This window comes from Pelobates fuscus, chromosome 10, assembly GCF_036172605.1.
Source record: "Pelobates fuscus isolate aPelFus1 chromosome 10, aPelFus1.pri, whole genome shotgun sequence".
Taxonomy (NCBI): domain Eukaryota; kingdom Metazoa; phylum Chordata; class Amphibia; order Anura; family Pelobatidae; genus Pelobates; species Pelobates fuscus.
Genome location: NC_086326.1, coordinates 44,506,989 through 44,526,652, shown reverse-complemented (window position 1 = coordinate 44,526,652; position 19,664 = coordinate 44,506,989). Strand labels below are relative to the sequence as shown.

Sequence of the window (19,664 nt, the reverse complement as noted above, 5' to 3'; positions counted from 1 at the left end):
GTGCTACTGATTGCTGCAGCTTGTGTGAGGACACCCTAACAAGGACGGGTCCAGAGTCCAGTCTCAGGCAGTACACTGTAAGATTATGTAAAGGAAGTGTTTCATAAAATGTTCTGTTTTACAATGCACATTACTGTGAGGTTATTCACAATATCAAAATTGTTTTGAATTGAAATTCCAATTGCCATATTAAGGCAAATTCTCCAACAGAGCCATACTCACAGCTTCACAATTCAGATTTCAGTTTGCCACAATTCAGAATTTAGTAAGTAACCTTGTGTTTTTTTATCTCTGTGTATTAATATCATTGTGTAAATGAGTACACAATTCTTGCACAGAAATAAAACTCAAACTTGGCACACACTCACCAGGTTAGTGGTATTGGAGACTGATTTGTAATACACACTCTCATGGATTCCTCAAACAAAGCATACATGTTCTCTTCATGATATTTCCCCCTGGAAAATGATGTAGGCACAGTGGAGGGTTATTTACCAGAGTATACATTTCTTGTACAGTTGTAACCAACCAGTAACCGTGGCTAACAAATCACACTACCAACACCATTTCTGTCCCTCTCCTTATACCTTATACCCCCCCCCCCCGCCCCACCGACTCTTTCCCGCTTCTCATGTTACCCTCTTCCACTCCTTGTGTCCCTTTCTCCATATTCCATCGTCCCTAACTTATCTCTATCTCCCATATCCCCCACTTTTATGGCAGCTGTGTGGAATTAATGGGGTATAACATAATGCCATATCCTTGCTCTCTCTATTGACACTCATAGCAAATGGGCACCAAACTGAAGAGTCAAATAGGGAATGCTTGCTGCCCAGATTTACATTTACCTGCCATTTGGCCATACTACATTACTAAAAAGTAATTTTGTACTAACGATGCCACTGCTACATATTCAGTGCAAGAAGGAATTAAAGGGACACTGTAGGCACCAAAACTGCTTCATCTCATTAAAGTGGTTATAGTCTGGCACTGTCCTTACATTCAGCATTAAACTGGTTTTAATGTTTTAATCATAAAGAAAAGTCTGCAGTAACCCAACTACTCTGTACTGCTTGGGCTAATGAGGATGCATTAGCCTGAGCAGCAATGGGTGATTGTGATTGGCTGAGAGTGTTAGCTGACTGCATTCAGCCTATCACAGCGCTATTGCAGATATGAATTGGTATGCTTACAAGGAAGTGTGTAATCCCTGCCTTAGCCACACCTCCAAGGGGCAGGGTTTTCCCAAAACAGTGACCCTTATTTAGTGCTAACTGTTTGAAAACAGTTTTGCATTGAATGGAAAAGACAGCAGCAGGGAATTCCAGTCACTATAACCAATTGAATGATATGAAATAGTTACAGTGCATACACTGTCCCTTAAAAGTAAAACACAAGCAACTGACAGTATGCACACCAAAAAGGCCAGGACTGACTACATTTCCCATGATACTTAGTCAGAATTACCTCAGTTACAGCGTGCTAAAGATTAGGCATGACTGGTTTAGGAGTGCTAAAGATTCCACAGAATTATTTGACAATAAAATTTATAGCACGGAAATTGGCCTTTTGGATGCCAACAATGGAAAACCACTGTCTCCATGGGTTAGCGTTACTTTAACTTGGGTTGTTCCAGGAGTAGCTATAAATGGCTTCGATTGAATGAACGCTCTGCATGCTTTTCAATTCAATGACCTGCTTGGGTTTACAGGAATCAGTGATACAATGGCTGCATTCTATCCTGCAATCCTGATCAGCAAAAGAAGCGATGTGCCCTATTTTCAAAATATATTTAACACAAAACACAGCAAAGTACTTTCATTTGAACATAATGCTTTTCATGAAAGATATTGAACGACCATATGCTCCGCTTTTTATCTTGATTTAAAAATAGCAGACTGTGAATCTGCAGGTGTGAAAAACCATTGTGACAGATAGACAGCAATGTTGAAGCAATAAATTACACAATAATGGCAAACCCACAGATCTTTGCTGCCTCCAAATAACAACTCCCATAATTCTCAGCTAGCTATAGAGCCAAATGTTTAACAGATATAGGGATTAAACTGAATTTAGAGTTTGGGATTTATTTTAAGCGCTATGGAATCTGCTGGCGCTATATAAATGGCAATAATAATAATAATAATACTTTTAAAAAAATACCATAACATTTTTTTTGATAGATATATCTTACCATAAAAATGCATGGTAAAATACATTTCATGTATATATTGCTGTTCATGGTTATGAAAAAAAAAAAAAAGAATTATATTACTGTGCAACATTTTAAGGAAGGTACAATTTAAACATATCTACGGGGTGGTCAAAGGTCTGGCAAAAACTTGTAAACTGATTCAAGACTCTTGCTGATTAATACGAGACCTCAAAAAAAGCACTCAATTCCGACCTGTTCTGTACTTATTACAAAACATTTGTTTTTCTATATCTTGTTAATGTTCAGTTCTTGCCAATATATGGATGGTTTACCACTGATTACCATAATGCTGATATTCTTTCACTAGACGCCATTGTGACACTCCTCTCTTTTTTGCCCCCTCAATTTAAAACTCTCTCTTAACACTATAAAACTTTACCTGACTGGAATACAACACCATATCTTAAGTGCCTATCCTAGTACCAAACAGTTCACATCCTGTTACCCTGTGAAAAACGCACAGAGATAAGATCCTATGGACAATAAGGTGCCCGGTCAAAATGCTACACCTTTACAGGTTATCACTCAATGGACTAAACCTTAATATGCCTCTAGTTACACTGCAGGGCAAACCACTCACTACAGCTAAATTCATTATGTACATCAGAACCCTCTTAACTAGGCTGGGACTCAACCCCAATGCCTTTTCGGGACACTCGTTTAGAATCGGGCAGCATCAGCTGCTTCTGAACAAATGTCCCTGCTCACATCATAAATGATTAGGATACTGGAATACGCAGTGTATTCTAGATACACACCACAACCAGAGCTAGAGTTGAGAGTAGACAAGACTTTATGAATCTTGCAACATAAAGATATGTAATAAAGTTATTTTATTAAATATTTGCCCTCTTTTATTACAGGCCTACCCTATATATATATTTTAAGAATAAAAGTCAGATTGATTTTCATAAAAAGGCACCTTCTATTTATTCTCGAGCTAAACATGGCATTCCACGGGTGGGTGATACCCAAATAGTGACACCTACACTCTACCTGACCCTTATACAGCCGTCAAGGCTTCTATAATTAAAAGAACAATTTTTCACTCCTTCTTTACATTATTACATTATTTAATTACTGAAAACACTATATTTTATATTGCAGAGCTGATCTAAAAAGGAAGGCACAAGACTACGCTTTTTAGTCTGGGAATTTTCACAACCTGAGACAAGCATATTGGCTTATAAATATTGTTAAATGCTCTTATCACTAATAAAAATACATACACAGAATGTGCTCAGCACCATTAATTGTTTATTTTTTGTTTCCTGCTTTTTGTGTTTTTATATGTGTTTTTATATAGTTTGTTATACAAACTCGCTCCATTTCATTCTTTGTTTGCATAAGGAATTATTTATTAGGCTCCTTGTTTGCCCGTGAACATTAAATGTAGGTGCTAATTATTGAGTTTAATTCAGATTTGCCATAACTGTGATTTGGAACTCAAGACACTTCAGAGTAAAATTTGGCAACACTTACTAAATTCATGGTAATTATGAGTCTGCTGAAAAAATAAGCCCAAAAAATGTCTAAATTTCATGATATGGAGATATAATCAGAGATGCCTGTATTAAATAAAAGCAATAGTTATACGGTGGCCAAGGAACTAATTATTGGGGCCCCACGGGAGCTTGTCATTGGTCACTCCTGCACCTTCTCCTATCAATAATATCAAAATAGTTACCAGGCTTGAATTATACCAGCCTTACCTTTAGATGGTGGGAAGATGTTCAGGAAACGTGCACACTAAGATTTAGGCAGGTATTTGGCCGTGTCTCACGGCTATGTCACCTTAATCAGATAACTTTGGAGGGGCAGTAAATGGAACATGTATCCATCACAAGCCTATGAATTGTCTGAAATTGCTCCAATTTAAAAAAACTAAATTAGGCTTAGTGTATAATCCCCTTAGTACTTTCTTTATAAATAGAGCAATAAACGGCAAGATAAAGAATATTAATATTTTTTTATGTAGTGGTCCTGTTCCCTTGGAAGAATATTACATGTATGACATCTCCAACCATGCAGTACATGTTTTAAAATATAACCAATCCTGCCACCCACCCACCAAGTTGTCCATCCATCCACACAACACCCAACCATCCAGCCACACACCCACCTCCACACACCCCCACCCATCCATCCATCCATCAATCTATGTATCCATTGGTTCCAGTGCTCTGTTTTTTTCTGTTGGTTGTAGACATTCAACCATTTTTAAAAACTATAGTGGAAAATATACAATGTTTCTTCCGAAACACGAACTGTTGCTTTTAATTAAATAATTTTGTTCCCTGTACATGTAGGATATTCTTTTGTTCGAGGAAGACTTTAAGGGATTACTGACAGATTTCGTTCTTCTCATGATGTTGAGATCCAATATTAATTATCTTCTTCACTTACTTTAATGGTAATCGCACTGTATAAAAAGAGACCGCTTAGCGTTTCTTGTTACATCATACCACAAAGGCATCCGGTCCGAATTTTGGATTAGTTTGATCTCCTACCATGTTGTAATAATTCCCACATGTCCCTTCACAACAAATAATACAATTGTCTTTGACTGCATTTGACTTCAAAGTCACCACGTCCAGTGATTAATATGATACTGGATAAACATGTAAATGTTTAACACCCCACAGGCTTTTCTGTTTTGCTTTTTTTTTCATGTGCTTTGTAATACCATTGTTTAGTTCTTTTTATGAGAACATACATGTTGCACTAAATCCCCCACTGCCATCGACAATGAAACAATCATTTTTACAGACATTTTTCGCATTGTTGCCTTTCACCCCCAAAGTAAATAAATGATTGTTCCTCAAATCCTATAATTATTCCACATTTCTGTGCCTTTATTCTCCAATTTATTATGACTTTACGTAGCAATATCAGCCTTCGAATGGCTTTAAAAAGAGCACAAATGTTCAGAGACTGTAGAATGGGTCTTGGTTCTTCCATGTGTAAATTATTAAATAGCTGTGAGTACATAAATACATTTACATCTCTCTATGTGCAAGGCCAGGTGTGTGCGTTTGCACCTTACCATTTCCACATGACATGTTCTCCTGCCAACGTTCCAGTTTCTTAATCACGTAGACACTTCATAGTGCAAATATTTACACAGCCTAAATTAGACATTCTTACTGTTCTTTTGGGGTCTTTAAGTGACAATATTATCTGTTATTTGGAATGGTTCTTTACTGATATTTATAATAGCCCAAAAAGCAGCATTTTCAAAGTCTAATATCCTTTTTTTGGTGTCCATTGCCATATCCTTTCCCAGGTTTATGGCAAGCCTACTGGTATAATTAGCACATCAAGGTGCCTTCAAAATACGTATTCACCTTCGTTTTCAAAATTATCTTTCATGTTATATTTGGTCCATCTGTATTTGGTTGAAGGGTCTCTTGACCTTATTGTTCAGTTGCTGGCACCAAATTTCCTACATATGAGTTTACCCTCTCTGCAGAAGAGTGACCAGAAGAACTGCGCTTTAAGATTTTGTTGACCATATCTCGACAACAACTTTTATACTGATTCCGTAAGAGACAATAAACAAAGGGGTCGGACAGAGCCTTGCTGTAGGCTAGACACCGGCTGGCAATGCCCCAGGTAGAGTTGATCGGAGTTGAGGAGGATATCTCAACGAGCCTGTAGAAGAGATGCAATACATAGTTACTACAGAGACTGAGAGGTATAAGGGTGTTGTTAGCCCTACACAACCTTCACCCCTTGACCAGATGTTCTAAAGGTAGGCATGCAAGAGATCTGTAACTTCTGTAGACAAAATTCTTCCACCAGTTCTGTTTTAACTGTTTTGCAAGCAGTGACTACGGGTACCAGATAGGAAGTCATCTGGTGACATAGCACATTCCATTCAAGACATGTTCTATGCATTTATCTTTCAGTATGCCGAAATATTACTGCTCCAATTTGGAAATTAACTAAGTATTTCTTAGTAATTCTGCAGTAACTGCTTATAATTGATCCACCAGTTTTGTTGTAAATTTTATAGTTTTACCTATTGATTGCGCAGATGTATAATTGATTCTGCAGTCACTATGCTATTCTTTGTGCAGTTGCTTTAGTTTGAGTCTGCAGTTGCTATATTATTAAATCTCAGTTATTAGAACTGCAGTTCTACTATTAATTCTGCAGTTTTTGGTTCATTGATTTTTCTTTTTTTATTTACTATTAATTCTGCAGTTTTTGGTTCATTGATTTTTTTTATTTTATTTACTATTAATTCTACAGTTTCCAGCAAACTGATTTTCACTTGCAGGGACACTAAAAATGTCCAGGCACTTGCTGACACTTGCTGGGGTGATTTTATTGGAAGAATAGAAGCTAGGGATTAGGTTTCTACAGCTGTTGTGTCATTGATCGCTGAGACACTAGACTTATTGATTCTGTAGTCGTTGTATTACTAATTTGGCTGCTGTCGTGACAATTACCAAAGTGTGAACCTCCAGGAATTCAAAGAGGTAGACAAATAAACTTCAAATATTAGGTCATAATAGCGAAACTGGAAAAAAAAATCTCAAAATGAGATTTGTATTTGGTTTGACTATTTTGGCTTATAAATTAAAGGGACACTATAGTCACTACATCTTAATGTAGTTGTTCTGGTGAGTTTAGTCAGTCCACACAGGCTTTTTCAGTAAACACTGTTTATTCAGAGAAAAGGCAGCACTTACATTACAGCCTAGGGACACCTCTAGTTGACACTCCTCAGATGGCTACTAGATGTGCTTCGTGGGGTAGTGCTGCACAATGAGCAGCACTGACATTCATTGTCTCTACCCTCTGCATGGAGACACTGGACTTACTCATAGAGATGCATTAATTCAATGCATCTCTATGAGGAGATGCTGATTGGTCAAGGTGGTATTTGGCCTTGCCCCCTACTCACCTCATTGGCTGAGATCATCAGAATTGACACTCTCAGCCAATCCAATGCTTTCCTATCAAAAAGCATTTTGATTGATTGAGAGCATCACTTCTGATGATGGCAGACAAGGATGCATATAAGGGGCAGAGCTAGCACCAGCAGACTTACTATATTTAGGGGGACAAGAAGAGGGTAGGGAGGCTATATAGTGTTTTTAATACTATAGGGTCAAGAATAAATGTTTGTGTTCCTTTAAAATTACTGTAAAATTACCTTTGAAATCACTTTGAATTTCTGACCATTAACACTTTAGTGAATAATCTCATTTGTATTTTTCTCTGTAGTTTCTCTGTACATTCTATTACTTATGGCTCCTGATTTTGTTAATTCAGAAGAAATACAAATGGACACAGATGCAGCGGAGGTGATGGATACATCCATCCCTGTTGTACATATTTACAGATGGATAAAACCAGAAATATTCTGAGAATCTAGACTTACCTGGTAATGACATATGGAGAGAAACACAACAAAAAAGTGCCAATGAACGTGCTGATTTTTTTTGTTGCTCGCTGTCTCCTCCTCTTCTGTTCTTCCAAACATCGTTGCCTCACACTAATCACAAGACAAAGGAGAGGGGTTGAGCATATATAAATAAAACAAATGGTAGGGTAAGCAGTGTCAGGTTTGTTCGCTAAACTGTGAATTGTGAAAATTCTAAAATTCCAGGTCACATAGCTAAACTGAAAAATATGCTTAATTCTAGCCCTATTATTTCAACCGGCTCATTTTTCAATTCTCTTGCTAGAGTTCTTTTTTAAACACAATACAGATGATGCAACCTGTAACTCCTACGTCCAAGTAAAAGCCCTATGTTATTATTTAATCTTACAATCACCATATTTGAATATCGCAAATTAATAAACACATATGTGAAGCTATCACTGGCTGATTTTGGCATCACTATGACTGCATTATCAGAGGCGTTTTCATTCCGATGATAATGTCAATATCTCTGTTTACACATCTTCACTTTACAATATGGTTCTATTATTATTGAATTGTAATAGAAAATGTTTGCATCAAAAGAGAAACAATGTGTTTCATCACAATGGAGAACAGTGTATTAACATAATGAGATTATCAGTTTTTACGTTCACATACCTGATCATCATAATAGTCTATCTTTGATCTGTTCTAAGACCACTCTACCGATGTCAATACCACCATCTCTGGACTAAGCGTGGCTTGGAAGATGTTTTGACTAAATTGAGTTTATATGATTGGAGATCTAGCTTTATTGCATTTTTATTTGAAACAGATTGAGCTTCTGGTTTGTGTGTAGCACAAGGTAGTACATGCCTACATAAGGACTATTGTAAAGTAACACAATAAAAAATGGGATATTTAATTTCAGAATTCCATCTAAGTATAGGACTTGCCACAAGGCCACTGAGGCCATTGCTTTGGCGCATCAAGTGGGGTAGGGGTGGCATTTGACTCTATTAGCTGTCATTTCTTTATGCATTTTGTTTTTTGGTGTGATGCCAATCGAATTAAATAGAACCTTGTCAATCAATGCTGCCCCAGGGTTCCGATGATATCATCTCCCTATGACAGAGGCACCACCCCAGCGAGACCTCAGGAGCAGCAAGATGGCTGCTCGCTCACAGTGCCCACTGATGCAGACAGTCTCTTGTATCTTGCGTGGTACTCTGTGTGTGACATTACATTTCCCACTGTCTCCTCATACACAGAGCTCTGTGAAGCAGTATGCTGAATGGGTCTACTGGAGAGACAGATGTGGGAGGACAAGAACAGAGAGTGTATTTAATGTGTATTGGTGTGAATTGTGTCTACATGCATCATTTATGACTGTGCATGTCTGTGAGTGAGTGTATGTATGTATCTCTGAATGTGTATCTGTGTTCATGTGTGTGTCACTTTAAATGTATGTGTGCATTTGACTTCATCTGTGAGCCTGTAATAACCATAATAACCATTTTCTTTTAAGGAATATCCCCCTCCACATCCCCTATTGCCCTCAGTCTTATCCCCCCACTACCGCTCCTATGTCCCCTTCAACACACACAATAGCCTATCTCCCCCCAACATGCACCACAGTCCCTATTCCTCTCAAACGCACACTGCAGCCACTATCCCCTTCATACATGATCTACAGCTCCAATTTACCACACACACAAACTACTTCACCAATCCTCCCCAACCCACTGCAGCCACAATGTCCTACCAAACACACTGTGACGGAGCTCCAGTACTCCAACTGAGTACCTCTGCCATGTTCGCTTCCTCTTAGCTATCCGGAACCCTGGAGAACTTCAGACCCAGTCGCCGAGGCTTGACTGGGATTACTGAGGGCCTTTTCGACCCTGGACCAAACATCAGATGACACTTGGTGAAGGTTAAAACAGCAACTCACTTTAATGTACATAACACACATATTTTAAATCCCCAACAGCCTCATTTACATACAATAGGGTGCATAAAGCACTATAGTAGAAGGAAAGGTGGGATCAGACAATAGCAAGGGCTGATGGGAGATTGAGGAGGTACAGGGCAGCTAGTTTAAACTGGTCTGACAGTGTCCCTCAGACAATGCCCTGCTGGAGAAACAATAGGACAGGAAAAAGGGGGAGGGGGAGAGGCACAGACAAGCAATACGTTTAACATATTAATGGGCACAGGGTGACCAAAATACAAAAGGAATCTGGGAACCCACACATAGTGTCTGTCTTCCATCCCCAGTGACAGTGACTATAGTCACACACACACTACAGCCCCATATCCACTAAAACACACACTAAAGCATTTATCCTCTTAAACACCCACACACTAGAGCCCTTATTTACATGCACACACACTCTACATCGTAAACAGCTCTATTCACACATACAACCTCACAACAGCCCTCCCTCTTACACATGCAATACTGCAAGCAGCATTCCTCCTCATACACAACCACACAAACAGCTTCAACCCTGCACGCAACATCTCCAGAAACAAACAACACCACAAGTAGCCCACCCTCACAAATGCAACACAACAATCAACCACCCGAATACATGCAAGTCCACAAGCAAAATTCCCACCAAAATACAAAACCATAAACAGCTTCCCCCATACATATACACACCAACCTTCTCCCAGCACTGTCCAACCTGTCATCCAACAACCCACCTAGTCACATGGACCATTTCATATTACCCCAAACTAGTCACATTCACACATCCAATCAAATATATATATATATATAGGGATGGGGGTGCTTTAATGAAACTGACCATGGGGCTATTTACTAAAGTGTACATTTTTAGGAATGGGATTCCAATTTTAGGCCAAAACAGCTGATTTGGAAAAAATACCCGAATTAGTTATGTTTTCAGTTTGGATATTTTGGCACAAACTTTAACATAAACCTGGAATTTGGGTCAATGTCCACTTTTGTGAAAACCTTTGTTGGAGGCAGGAATAATCGACAAGCAAAAAAGATCTGGACAAAGTGATGGCTAGATGACTGGGTCAGAGCATTTACAACACTGCAAGTCTTATGAGGTGTTCCCAGTATGCAGTTGTTATTACCTACCAAAAGTGGTGCAAGGAAGGACAATCCAGCGTCAGGGTTATGGGTGCCAAAGGGTCATTGATGCATGTGGGGAGCAAAGGCTGGTCTGTCTAGTCTGATCACATTCCCATCCAGTGCAATCCCCCATCCCCCAGGAGGCACTCAGGTTCTGTTAGATCCTGAGGGATTTGCTGAGGGGGGTGTGTCCAAAAGAAGGAAGGGTTAACCTGATAATAGCCCTGTGAATAGCACAAGCTCTCTCTTATCTTACTCTCAGCAGATGATCAATGGAGTGGTAACTGTATCACATGTCTATGCCTGTTTTACTATGTTAATTTAGTTTACTTTCCAATTAATCAGTGACTAGTTTTAGTAGCAACATTTGCTAGCCTAATTTTGTAATTCTTTATTTATGTTGTGGAATCATACATCAGTGTTAAACAGCTATATAAATAATAAAATAATAATAATAATAATAAACAAGGTCAACATTTTTGATGTTAGGTACATAAATCCATAAAATACATATATTGAATACTTGTGGTAAAAAGAAACCTCGCTGGAAGGTGTGCAAGGGAAAGGGGAACCCCACTTATCTCCTGCCCTCACATTTATTCTAGTTTATATCCCCCACCCATCTCTGGCTACTTATGTCACATGGTGGGAACCCATTTTACCCAGGCACATCATTTATGCAGGAGTCGTAATGTCACTCATCACTACCAACAACTTCCATCTCTTTGACTCTAAAGACATAGAAAGTGGGTAGGTTGCCCTAGGGAAACACTCTCTAACGTAGAATGTCTAGGGACAAAAAACGTAAATTGCAAAATAATAAAATAATCATTAATATGCTGACTAGGCTATGGTAACACGGAACCCCCAATTGATGCTCGGCAGGCCACCTGTGATTGCCCTCTCCTATTCAAGGAACCTATGGTGGGTTCAGCCACTGGGGCCTGCTTCTCTCCACTTCTACTCCAGAGTCCAGACCCACGAGCAGGCCAGAATCGCCATTTTCATGGAGACATCGTGAGTGACTGCAATTATGTCTCTGGGGGCATCCGCAGGGGCAGTGGGCGCCTAACGGATTCGGAATGCTGACATAATAGGTTCTTTCACTTCCAGCACTGCTGTCACCTGATTAGCTAAATATAGCAAGGCCTCCTAGTCTACTGCCTCAGATGCCCGGTGTATCCTCACATTCCTCCTGTGATACCGCACCTCCAGCATGGCCAAGGAGCAGGAAAGAAGTAGAACCCGTTGGGAGAGAGACTCCACTTGGGAGCGAGTCTCTGTGAGGCGACCATCCCTTTCCCCCTCTCGAGTCTCTACCTCCCTGGTTTACCTGTAGATGCCTCCCATCTCAGCTTGCACTCCGGCCAGATCTGTCTTCCAGAACTCTCGTAGATCCAATAGCAATTTTTTGATGGAGGGATCGGTGTCTGAGTCGGCTCTGTGGTATACTCCACCCCGGGCCTGCGGAACCGTGAACCTCTCCTTGTCCTGCTATTCCTCAGAGTCACTTGAGTCTTTTGTCCTCCCGAGCACCATCTTAGGTTGGGCCTGGTGCTGTGGCCTATGAAAGGACCTGAGTATGTCGGGCAGCTGGGAGCTCTCTGAGTGTAACAGCTTATGATGCTTGCGCCCCATCACTCTGTCGGGGGGTCAGATTTGTAGTAGGTAAGTTTTTTGAGCAAAAGTTTTACTTCATGGCAATTTAGTCAGTTTTTTAGTTTTTTGAAGCCGGTGCTAATCACTAACGTGTCCAGGCAGTTGCACAGCTAGCCACGCCCTTTACTAGCCTATTTAAAATGTCTATGTATTGATTATTTGTTTGATTGGCCTCTTAATAAATATTATTAAATTGCCGAAAGCAAGGAGTGTGGACTCTGACTTTATACTTGGTTTTTAAGTTATTATTTTTAGTTATTAATTTTATTATTAATTCAAAGTTTACTTCAGCCTTCAATGGGGACATGTCAGACTATATAGCAATTAAAGAAGGCTGCCTGGTATGATAAATCCTGTTTTCTTTTAGATCCGGTGGATGACTGGGTGCATGTGCCTTGTTTACCTGGTGAAGAGATGGTAGTAGGACAAAGAAGGCAGAAGAAGAAGGCTCTGGGTTTTGTTCTGCTGGGAAACTTGGGTCCTGGCAATCAAATGGATGTTACTTTGACATGTACCACCTAACTAGAAATTGTCGCAGAGCATGTACACCACTTCATAGCAATTGTGTCCCCTGATGGTAGTGGCCTCTTACAGCAAAAAATTTTCAGGAATAGTTTGCGGAACATGACAAAGAGTTCAAGGTGTTGCCTTGGCCGCCACATCTTCAGATCTCAATACGATTGGGCATCTGTAGAATGTGCTCGAACAACAAATCCGACCCATGGAGGTTCCAACTCACAACTTGCAGGACTTAAAGGGTCTGTTGCTAATGTCTTGGTGCCAGATACCACACAACGCATTTAGAGATCTTGTGGAGTACATGCTCAATGCATCAGAGCTGTTTTGGCAACACGAGGTAGCCCTACATGATATTAAGCAGGAAGTTTTAATATTGTGGCTAATCAGTGTAAATAAATGGCAAGTGGAAACGGGAGGGGGTATTATTAAGACACAATGGGCATAGGGAAATGAAATCTGTAATAAAAAGAAACAGCGGCTTAACAAGTGGTAACCTAATCTTCTACAAATATAAAAAAATTAAGCAGGTCACCACTACAAACTGTGATTCATGGGACCCAAGTATGTCTTTCATTGTGATCAGCACTCCAAATGTTGTGGACTGCGTCTCTCATAATGCTCTTGCAGTCATTATGGTTGGCAAAACATCAGTGGAAATGTAGTCCTCAACATCTGGGGTGTCGAAGGTTACCCACCCCAGCAATACAATCACTACTGAGAATGAGGCTTGAATATGTATCTAGTCCCTGATCCCATTGCCTTTAAAGCTACTCCTCTACCCCCCCCCCCCTCCATTTAAAAAAAATATATATATATACACAGCGGCACACAACTGCTACTCCCGTATAGACAGATTCCTCATTCCCACCACTTTGCTACCCCGAATAGAAGACACCACGATCGGGACAATGACATGGTCCGACCACGCTCCCATTACACTCAGTATTACGGAATCATTCACCAACAAAGGGTCGGGTTCCTGGAGACTTAATGAATCCCTCCTTACAGACCCCTCTATAGTCTCCCAGATAACCACAGATTTACAACACTACATCACAGAAAACACAACCGCGGTCATTAGGGGCAGCTTTATAAAGCATGCAAGCTATGCCAACAAACAAAGAAAGGAGGAATATACCAAACTCCTAGGAGAAATCCGAACCCTAACACACTCTAACAAACATGACCCTCAAACCCCTACGAAAACGAGACTCTTAACTCTTCACAATAAACTCAAAAACATCGAGCTAGCCAAAACAACATACATGCTTAGGAAAAGCAAACACATTTTTTTTATGAGTGGCAACAAAGCTGGTGCCATTTTAGCATTTACAACTAAAACAGAGGAATGTTGCCTCCAGGATTGCCTTCCTAAACGATTCCACTGGTAAGAAAATAACAAACCCCCAAGACATTGTCGACCACTTTGCCCAATACTACAGTGAATTATACAACCTCAAGCACGACCCTAAGATTACCACCCCATCCCCTGACAAAATAGATGAATTCCTATCCGACCTAAACCTCCCCAAGCTCTCTGAGGAGGATATAGCATCCCTGAAACTGTCATTCTCCCTTGACGAACTCACAGCGGCTATCTCACAGCTCCCAACGCACAAATCCCCTGGGCCTGACGGTCTACCAAATGGATACTACAAAACCTTCTCACCAATCATAGCACCACTATTCCTACAGTTAGTGAAAAAATGCGCCACAGATGGCGTACTACCACAAGAAATGCTCATGGCACACATTTCCACGCTTCCCAAGCCAGGCAAACCTCCCACCCAGTGTAAAAAACTTCAGACCCATCTCCCTTCTCAACGGTGACGCTAAACTATACGCAAAACTGATCAGTAACCGCCTCGCACCCCTCCTGCACAAATTAATCCACAACGACCAATCTGGGTTCATAAGAGGACGTCAGGGCTCCGATAACACTAGGAAGATCCTAAACATAATATCCTAAAAAATCGACAGGCCTTCTCCTGGCTCTAAATGCAGAGAAGGCTTCGACCGCCTGAACTGGACCTACATGACCAAAGTCTTATCACGGTTTAATTTTCCCACATCCACCATAGCTAGCGTCATGGCATTGTACCAACACCCGGCAGCAAAAGTCTCTCATGGAGGGTTCCTCTCCACGCCTTTCCCCATCACAAACGGGACCCGCCAAGGGTGCCCCCTATCGCCCCTCCTATATATCCTTGCCCTAGAACCCCTAGCACAAAAGATCCGATTACACCCTGAGATCCCTGGCATTCATATCCACCATAAGATGTACAGCCTAGCCTTATTCGCAGACGACATCTTCATAGCACTGTCAGACCCGAAACGCTCCCTTGACCCACTACTAGATCTACTACAGCGATTTGGTACCATCTCCTACTATCGTCTAAACCAAGACAAGACCCAAGCCCTACCCTTAAACCTACCTAGGCCCCTCATGGAAACACTCCGTGCTTCGTACCAGTTTGACTGGAAATTAAATTCCATCACGTACCGGGGGGTTAAAATAGCACCTACCATACTCGCTACCTCCCAATTGAACTACAAACCTCTCCTAACGCTGTGCAAATCAGAAATGCACAAATGGCAACACACAAAACTTTCCTGGCTAGGCAAAATTAACACGTACAAAATGATGATCCTCCCGCGTATCATCTACATCTTCCGTATGATACCCCTGGGAATCACATCCCAATACTGTAAAGCTCTGCAAAAACTATGTGGCTCCTTTATTTGGGGCAACAAAAGACCCAGAATAGCCCTGGCACTCCTGCAGACAACGCCTCGGCAGGGGGGTGTGGGACTCCCTAACATTCAACAATATTACAGGGCGGCGATACTCTCAACTGGCATACTCCTCCATGCCAAAACTGGCACACTACAGTGGGTTGACATGGAAAGAGCACAATTCAGAGACACGACCCTGACTGACTACCTATGGACACCTAAGAAATTCAAAACTAAACGCACAGATCTATTCCCGACAACACAGCTAACACTCACATTATGGGATGTTTACATGGACACCATAGGCCATAGAGATACCCTACATGCTAGATCACCAATCTCGGTCCTAAAGGCACTGGTTCCTAATATCCCCCTCAAACACTGGACAGAGGCTGGGATAACAGAGATATCACAACTACTAGATGTTGGGGGCATAACCCCTTTCCCAGACTTACAACTGCGGTGGAAGGTTCCAAACAGGGCTATTTTCTCTTTCCTGCAATTGAAAAGTGTCCTGCAGGCGCATGCACCACCAACACACAAAACACAGAACCCTGACAGAGTCATCTCACGTCTAGTCATAGACAGATGCTGGACATCACCCACAAGACCCAAAACACTCACACTATGCTACAAAGCATGACAAGAGCTTACAACAGCCAAATCACACCCCTATAAAGCACACTGGGAAACGGACTGTGGGATGGTTCTGACTGACGAAGATTGGTTGCGGGCCCTTAACGGCCTCTCCAAGTGGACCAAATGCTACACACACATCGAAGCCCACAGAAAGCTCCTCTTCCGCTGGTACATTACCCTGCAGAGGCTCAACCACATATTTCCCAACACACCCCAGACTTGCTGGAGATGCCGCGCAGCTGTGGGAACGCTGGAGCACCTATGGTGGTCCTGCGGCGACATCCTACCCCTTTGGACCGCTGTAGCCAAGACACTTGAACAGCTCAGCATCCCCAAGTTCCAACTATCCAAATCCTCCTGCCTCTTGCTGATACTCCCAGATACCCTAACCCTAGGACAAAAGCAAATCACAGCCCTTACCATACTGGCAGCGAGAAACCTATTAGCACTACACTGGAAGTCAACAACCTGCCCATCTTTAGCTCAACTCCAAACCAAACTCACCCAGTACAAAATTTACAACAGGATGACGATCACGTCTCCACGAAAGAAACTCGAGTTTGACAAGGGCTGGGAGGGCTGGGACGGGGTGTTGGACGAGGTAGATGAAACGGACACGACTAGTGTGGGATGATAAGGTGAAATAACTTAACATTATGGCTCCATATACGTGTCTCCTAGACCCAGTCTCAACTGAACCAAACTGAGGACACAATACGCACGCAAGTGTCGACACACTCTGCCCATCCCCCCCCCACCCCTACCTTCACCACCCGACCCAACTTTGCCTCCCCAATAACTTACGCCCAGTTCTTACCCATTATGGGGAATACCAACCAACGTACACATCTGATTAACAAATGAGGCTAATCTATGATACACCTCAAGCTTGACGCTGGGGAACTTCCGGCTACAAAGGATAACCACACATCCTAAAGATGTCACTGAGAATGTCCGATGACGCTGAGTAGGGCCTCCAGATATGCCAACTAAGCCTCCGAGGACACACCTCACCTAGCCGGTGTTCACACTTTTGAGACGCAGGTGCAGTATGGACGACTGTATAAGACACAAGTAACTACCTCACGCAGATAACCAACCTGCTGTACCAACAAGAATGTATGTAACAATTTACATTGTTCAATTGACTACGAACCATCTTGTCTAACTCTGTAACTTGTATTCTCCCATTAATCCATCCCCTTTTTCTCTTCTGTATCCCAACCTGCGTACTGAAAATAATAAAATATAAATTGGAAAAGAAAAAAAAAATATATAAAATGAACCCTTTCATCATTATATTGTACAGCAATGAAGGGGCCATAGTCAGTCTACCTTTCATAGTAACTGTGGGTTATAGAGAGCCCTGGGTCAACATGGTCACTATGGTCACTTTGATCATCCCGCGGAATCTCTCAGTCCCATCACTCCTTAAAAAAAATGCAACTCCTTACTCCCAAATCTCTCTCACTTTCTCCCCTTGAGGGAAAGCTGTGAAAATGTATGCTTTTATTTTTTGAACATTTCCCTATTTATGGATTATATAAAAAGAAAGCCCTGGTTGTCTTTCAAAACTGTGTACACTATGTGTTTGTGTACTAAATGATTCAGAGGTGTGCTCCGTGCAGTCTTGGAAATTCTTATTGCCGTGCTGTGTGTGTGGTTCTGGATCTCCAGCAGTAATTAACAGGTGGAGAGCAGCCGGCGCAGGTCCAGTCACACACAGACAGTGCTGCACATGGGACCTCCTGCAGGTTATCCCACCATGCTCCCTGAGCTGCAGGAGATCTTACTTACAGATCTAAGTGTGCGTGTTACCAAATCTCCATCAGAACACAGAACATGGGGATTCTCTCTGTAGCCAACATACAGCTGCTGGAGATACAGTAACATGCATACATGTATACAGTGGATCTAGTGCTCCAGCACAGAATAATCAGTGCATTCAGCAAAACTTGCAGCTGTGTGTGTGTGTGTGGGCAAGGGGAGAAATTAGAATTTCATGGAAGTTTTGGCAACATTTAAGACAAGATACAAGATGGACATATCTATCTATCTATCTATCTATCTATCTATCTGTCTGTCTGTCTATATATCTGTCTATCTGTCTGTCTATCTATCTGTCTGGGGCATATATATCTATCTATCTGTCTGTCTGTCTGTCTATCTATCTGTCTGTCTGTCTGTCTATCTGGCTGTCTATCTATATATCTATCTATCTATCTATCTATCTATCTATCTATCTGTCTGTCTGTCTGTCCTACTATCTATCTATCTATCTATCTAGCTATCTGTCTGTCTGTCTGTCTATCTATCTGTCTGTCTGTCTGTCTGTCTGTCTATCTGTCTGTCTGTCTATCTATCTATCTATCTATCTATCTGTCTGTCTGTCTGTCTGTCTGTCCTACTATCTATCTAGCTCTCTATCTAGCTATCTATCTAGCTATATGTCTCTGTCTGTCTATCTATGTCTGTCTGTCCATCAATCAATCAATCTGTCCATTCATCTGTCTATCTGTCTTACATATATATATTTTTTCTTTTTACAAACTTACAATTCAGAGAAAAAAAGGCAGAATATGTGAGAAGTAAGGGAAAAGCGACAATCGAGATCAATTCACGGTGAGGGATTCATGGTCTCCTTGTTGTTTATATCTGTATCGGAAGTCTAATAGGGATTGTCTTATCCGGATCTGCAGATATCTCTGCCAGAGGTTGCTATGGGATTCACAATTAGGGTGTTGAGTCCTGGTTCTATGCTGCTGATCTGAATAAATTTTTTTTCACAAATCATTATGCACGCATTGCATTACTGCACATATAGTGAAGACTTCTATAGCTGTGAAAATGTTAGAATAGAGCCTACCATTAAATTCTCCCACAGACTATAATAAAACAATTGTATCCTCAAACAGACATTTTCACAATGTAATTCTCCCCACACTGTATACACAGGAATAGGAACAGGAAACAAACATCAATGAATTGAAATTAAGTATTTATAAAGAGGAGCATGACAATAAGACATTCTCCAGGCAATGATATGATCTTTACACAAAATTAAATCCTGGGCAGCATCAGATAAGCTATTTGCTCAGTTAATCAGAACCATATACAAGGTAACACTCATTTGAAAAACTGGGGTTTAGATAAGCTGGTCCTACTTATGCCGATCAAGTTGAAGAATAAATTGGGTGAAGACATTCAGTCTTTTTCACTAAAGTGAGAATTCAAAGTGAATTTCAAATTCAAATTCAAGGCCAGAGTGGCCAAACTGAAAGCACAGCTGACTTAAATCATTTTTCCACTTTGGCTAGTTTGTAATATTCTTTTTAGAATTCACATGGAATTCTCACAAAATAGTAAATAACCCAGACAATGTTCAAATTCATCACAATTGAATG

The 19,664-nt window shown here is 41.0% G+C and overlaps 1 protein-coding gene across 1 annotated transcript in view; it reads right to left on the bottom strand.

Moving 5' to 3' along the window:
* Window positions 1-4,490: 4,490 nt before the first annotated feature.
* The window catches only part of GPR26 (G protein-coupled receptor 26), a 28,087-nt gene continuing 12,913 nt past the window's right edge, over window positions 4,491-19,664 (bottom strand). Inside the window, exons 2-3 of the mRNA XM_063433937.1 lie at window positions 7,611-7,724; window positions 4,491-5,869 (exon numbers count right to left, since the gene is read on the bottom strand). Of these exons, the coding sequence (XP_063290007.1) occupies window positions 5,632-5,869; window positions 7,611-7,724 (352 nt within the window). The 3' untranslated portion in view covers window positions 4,491-5,631. The remainder of the gene's footprint in view (window positions 5,870-7,610; window positions 7,725-19,664) is intronic.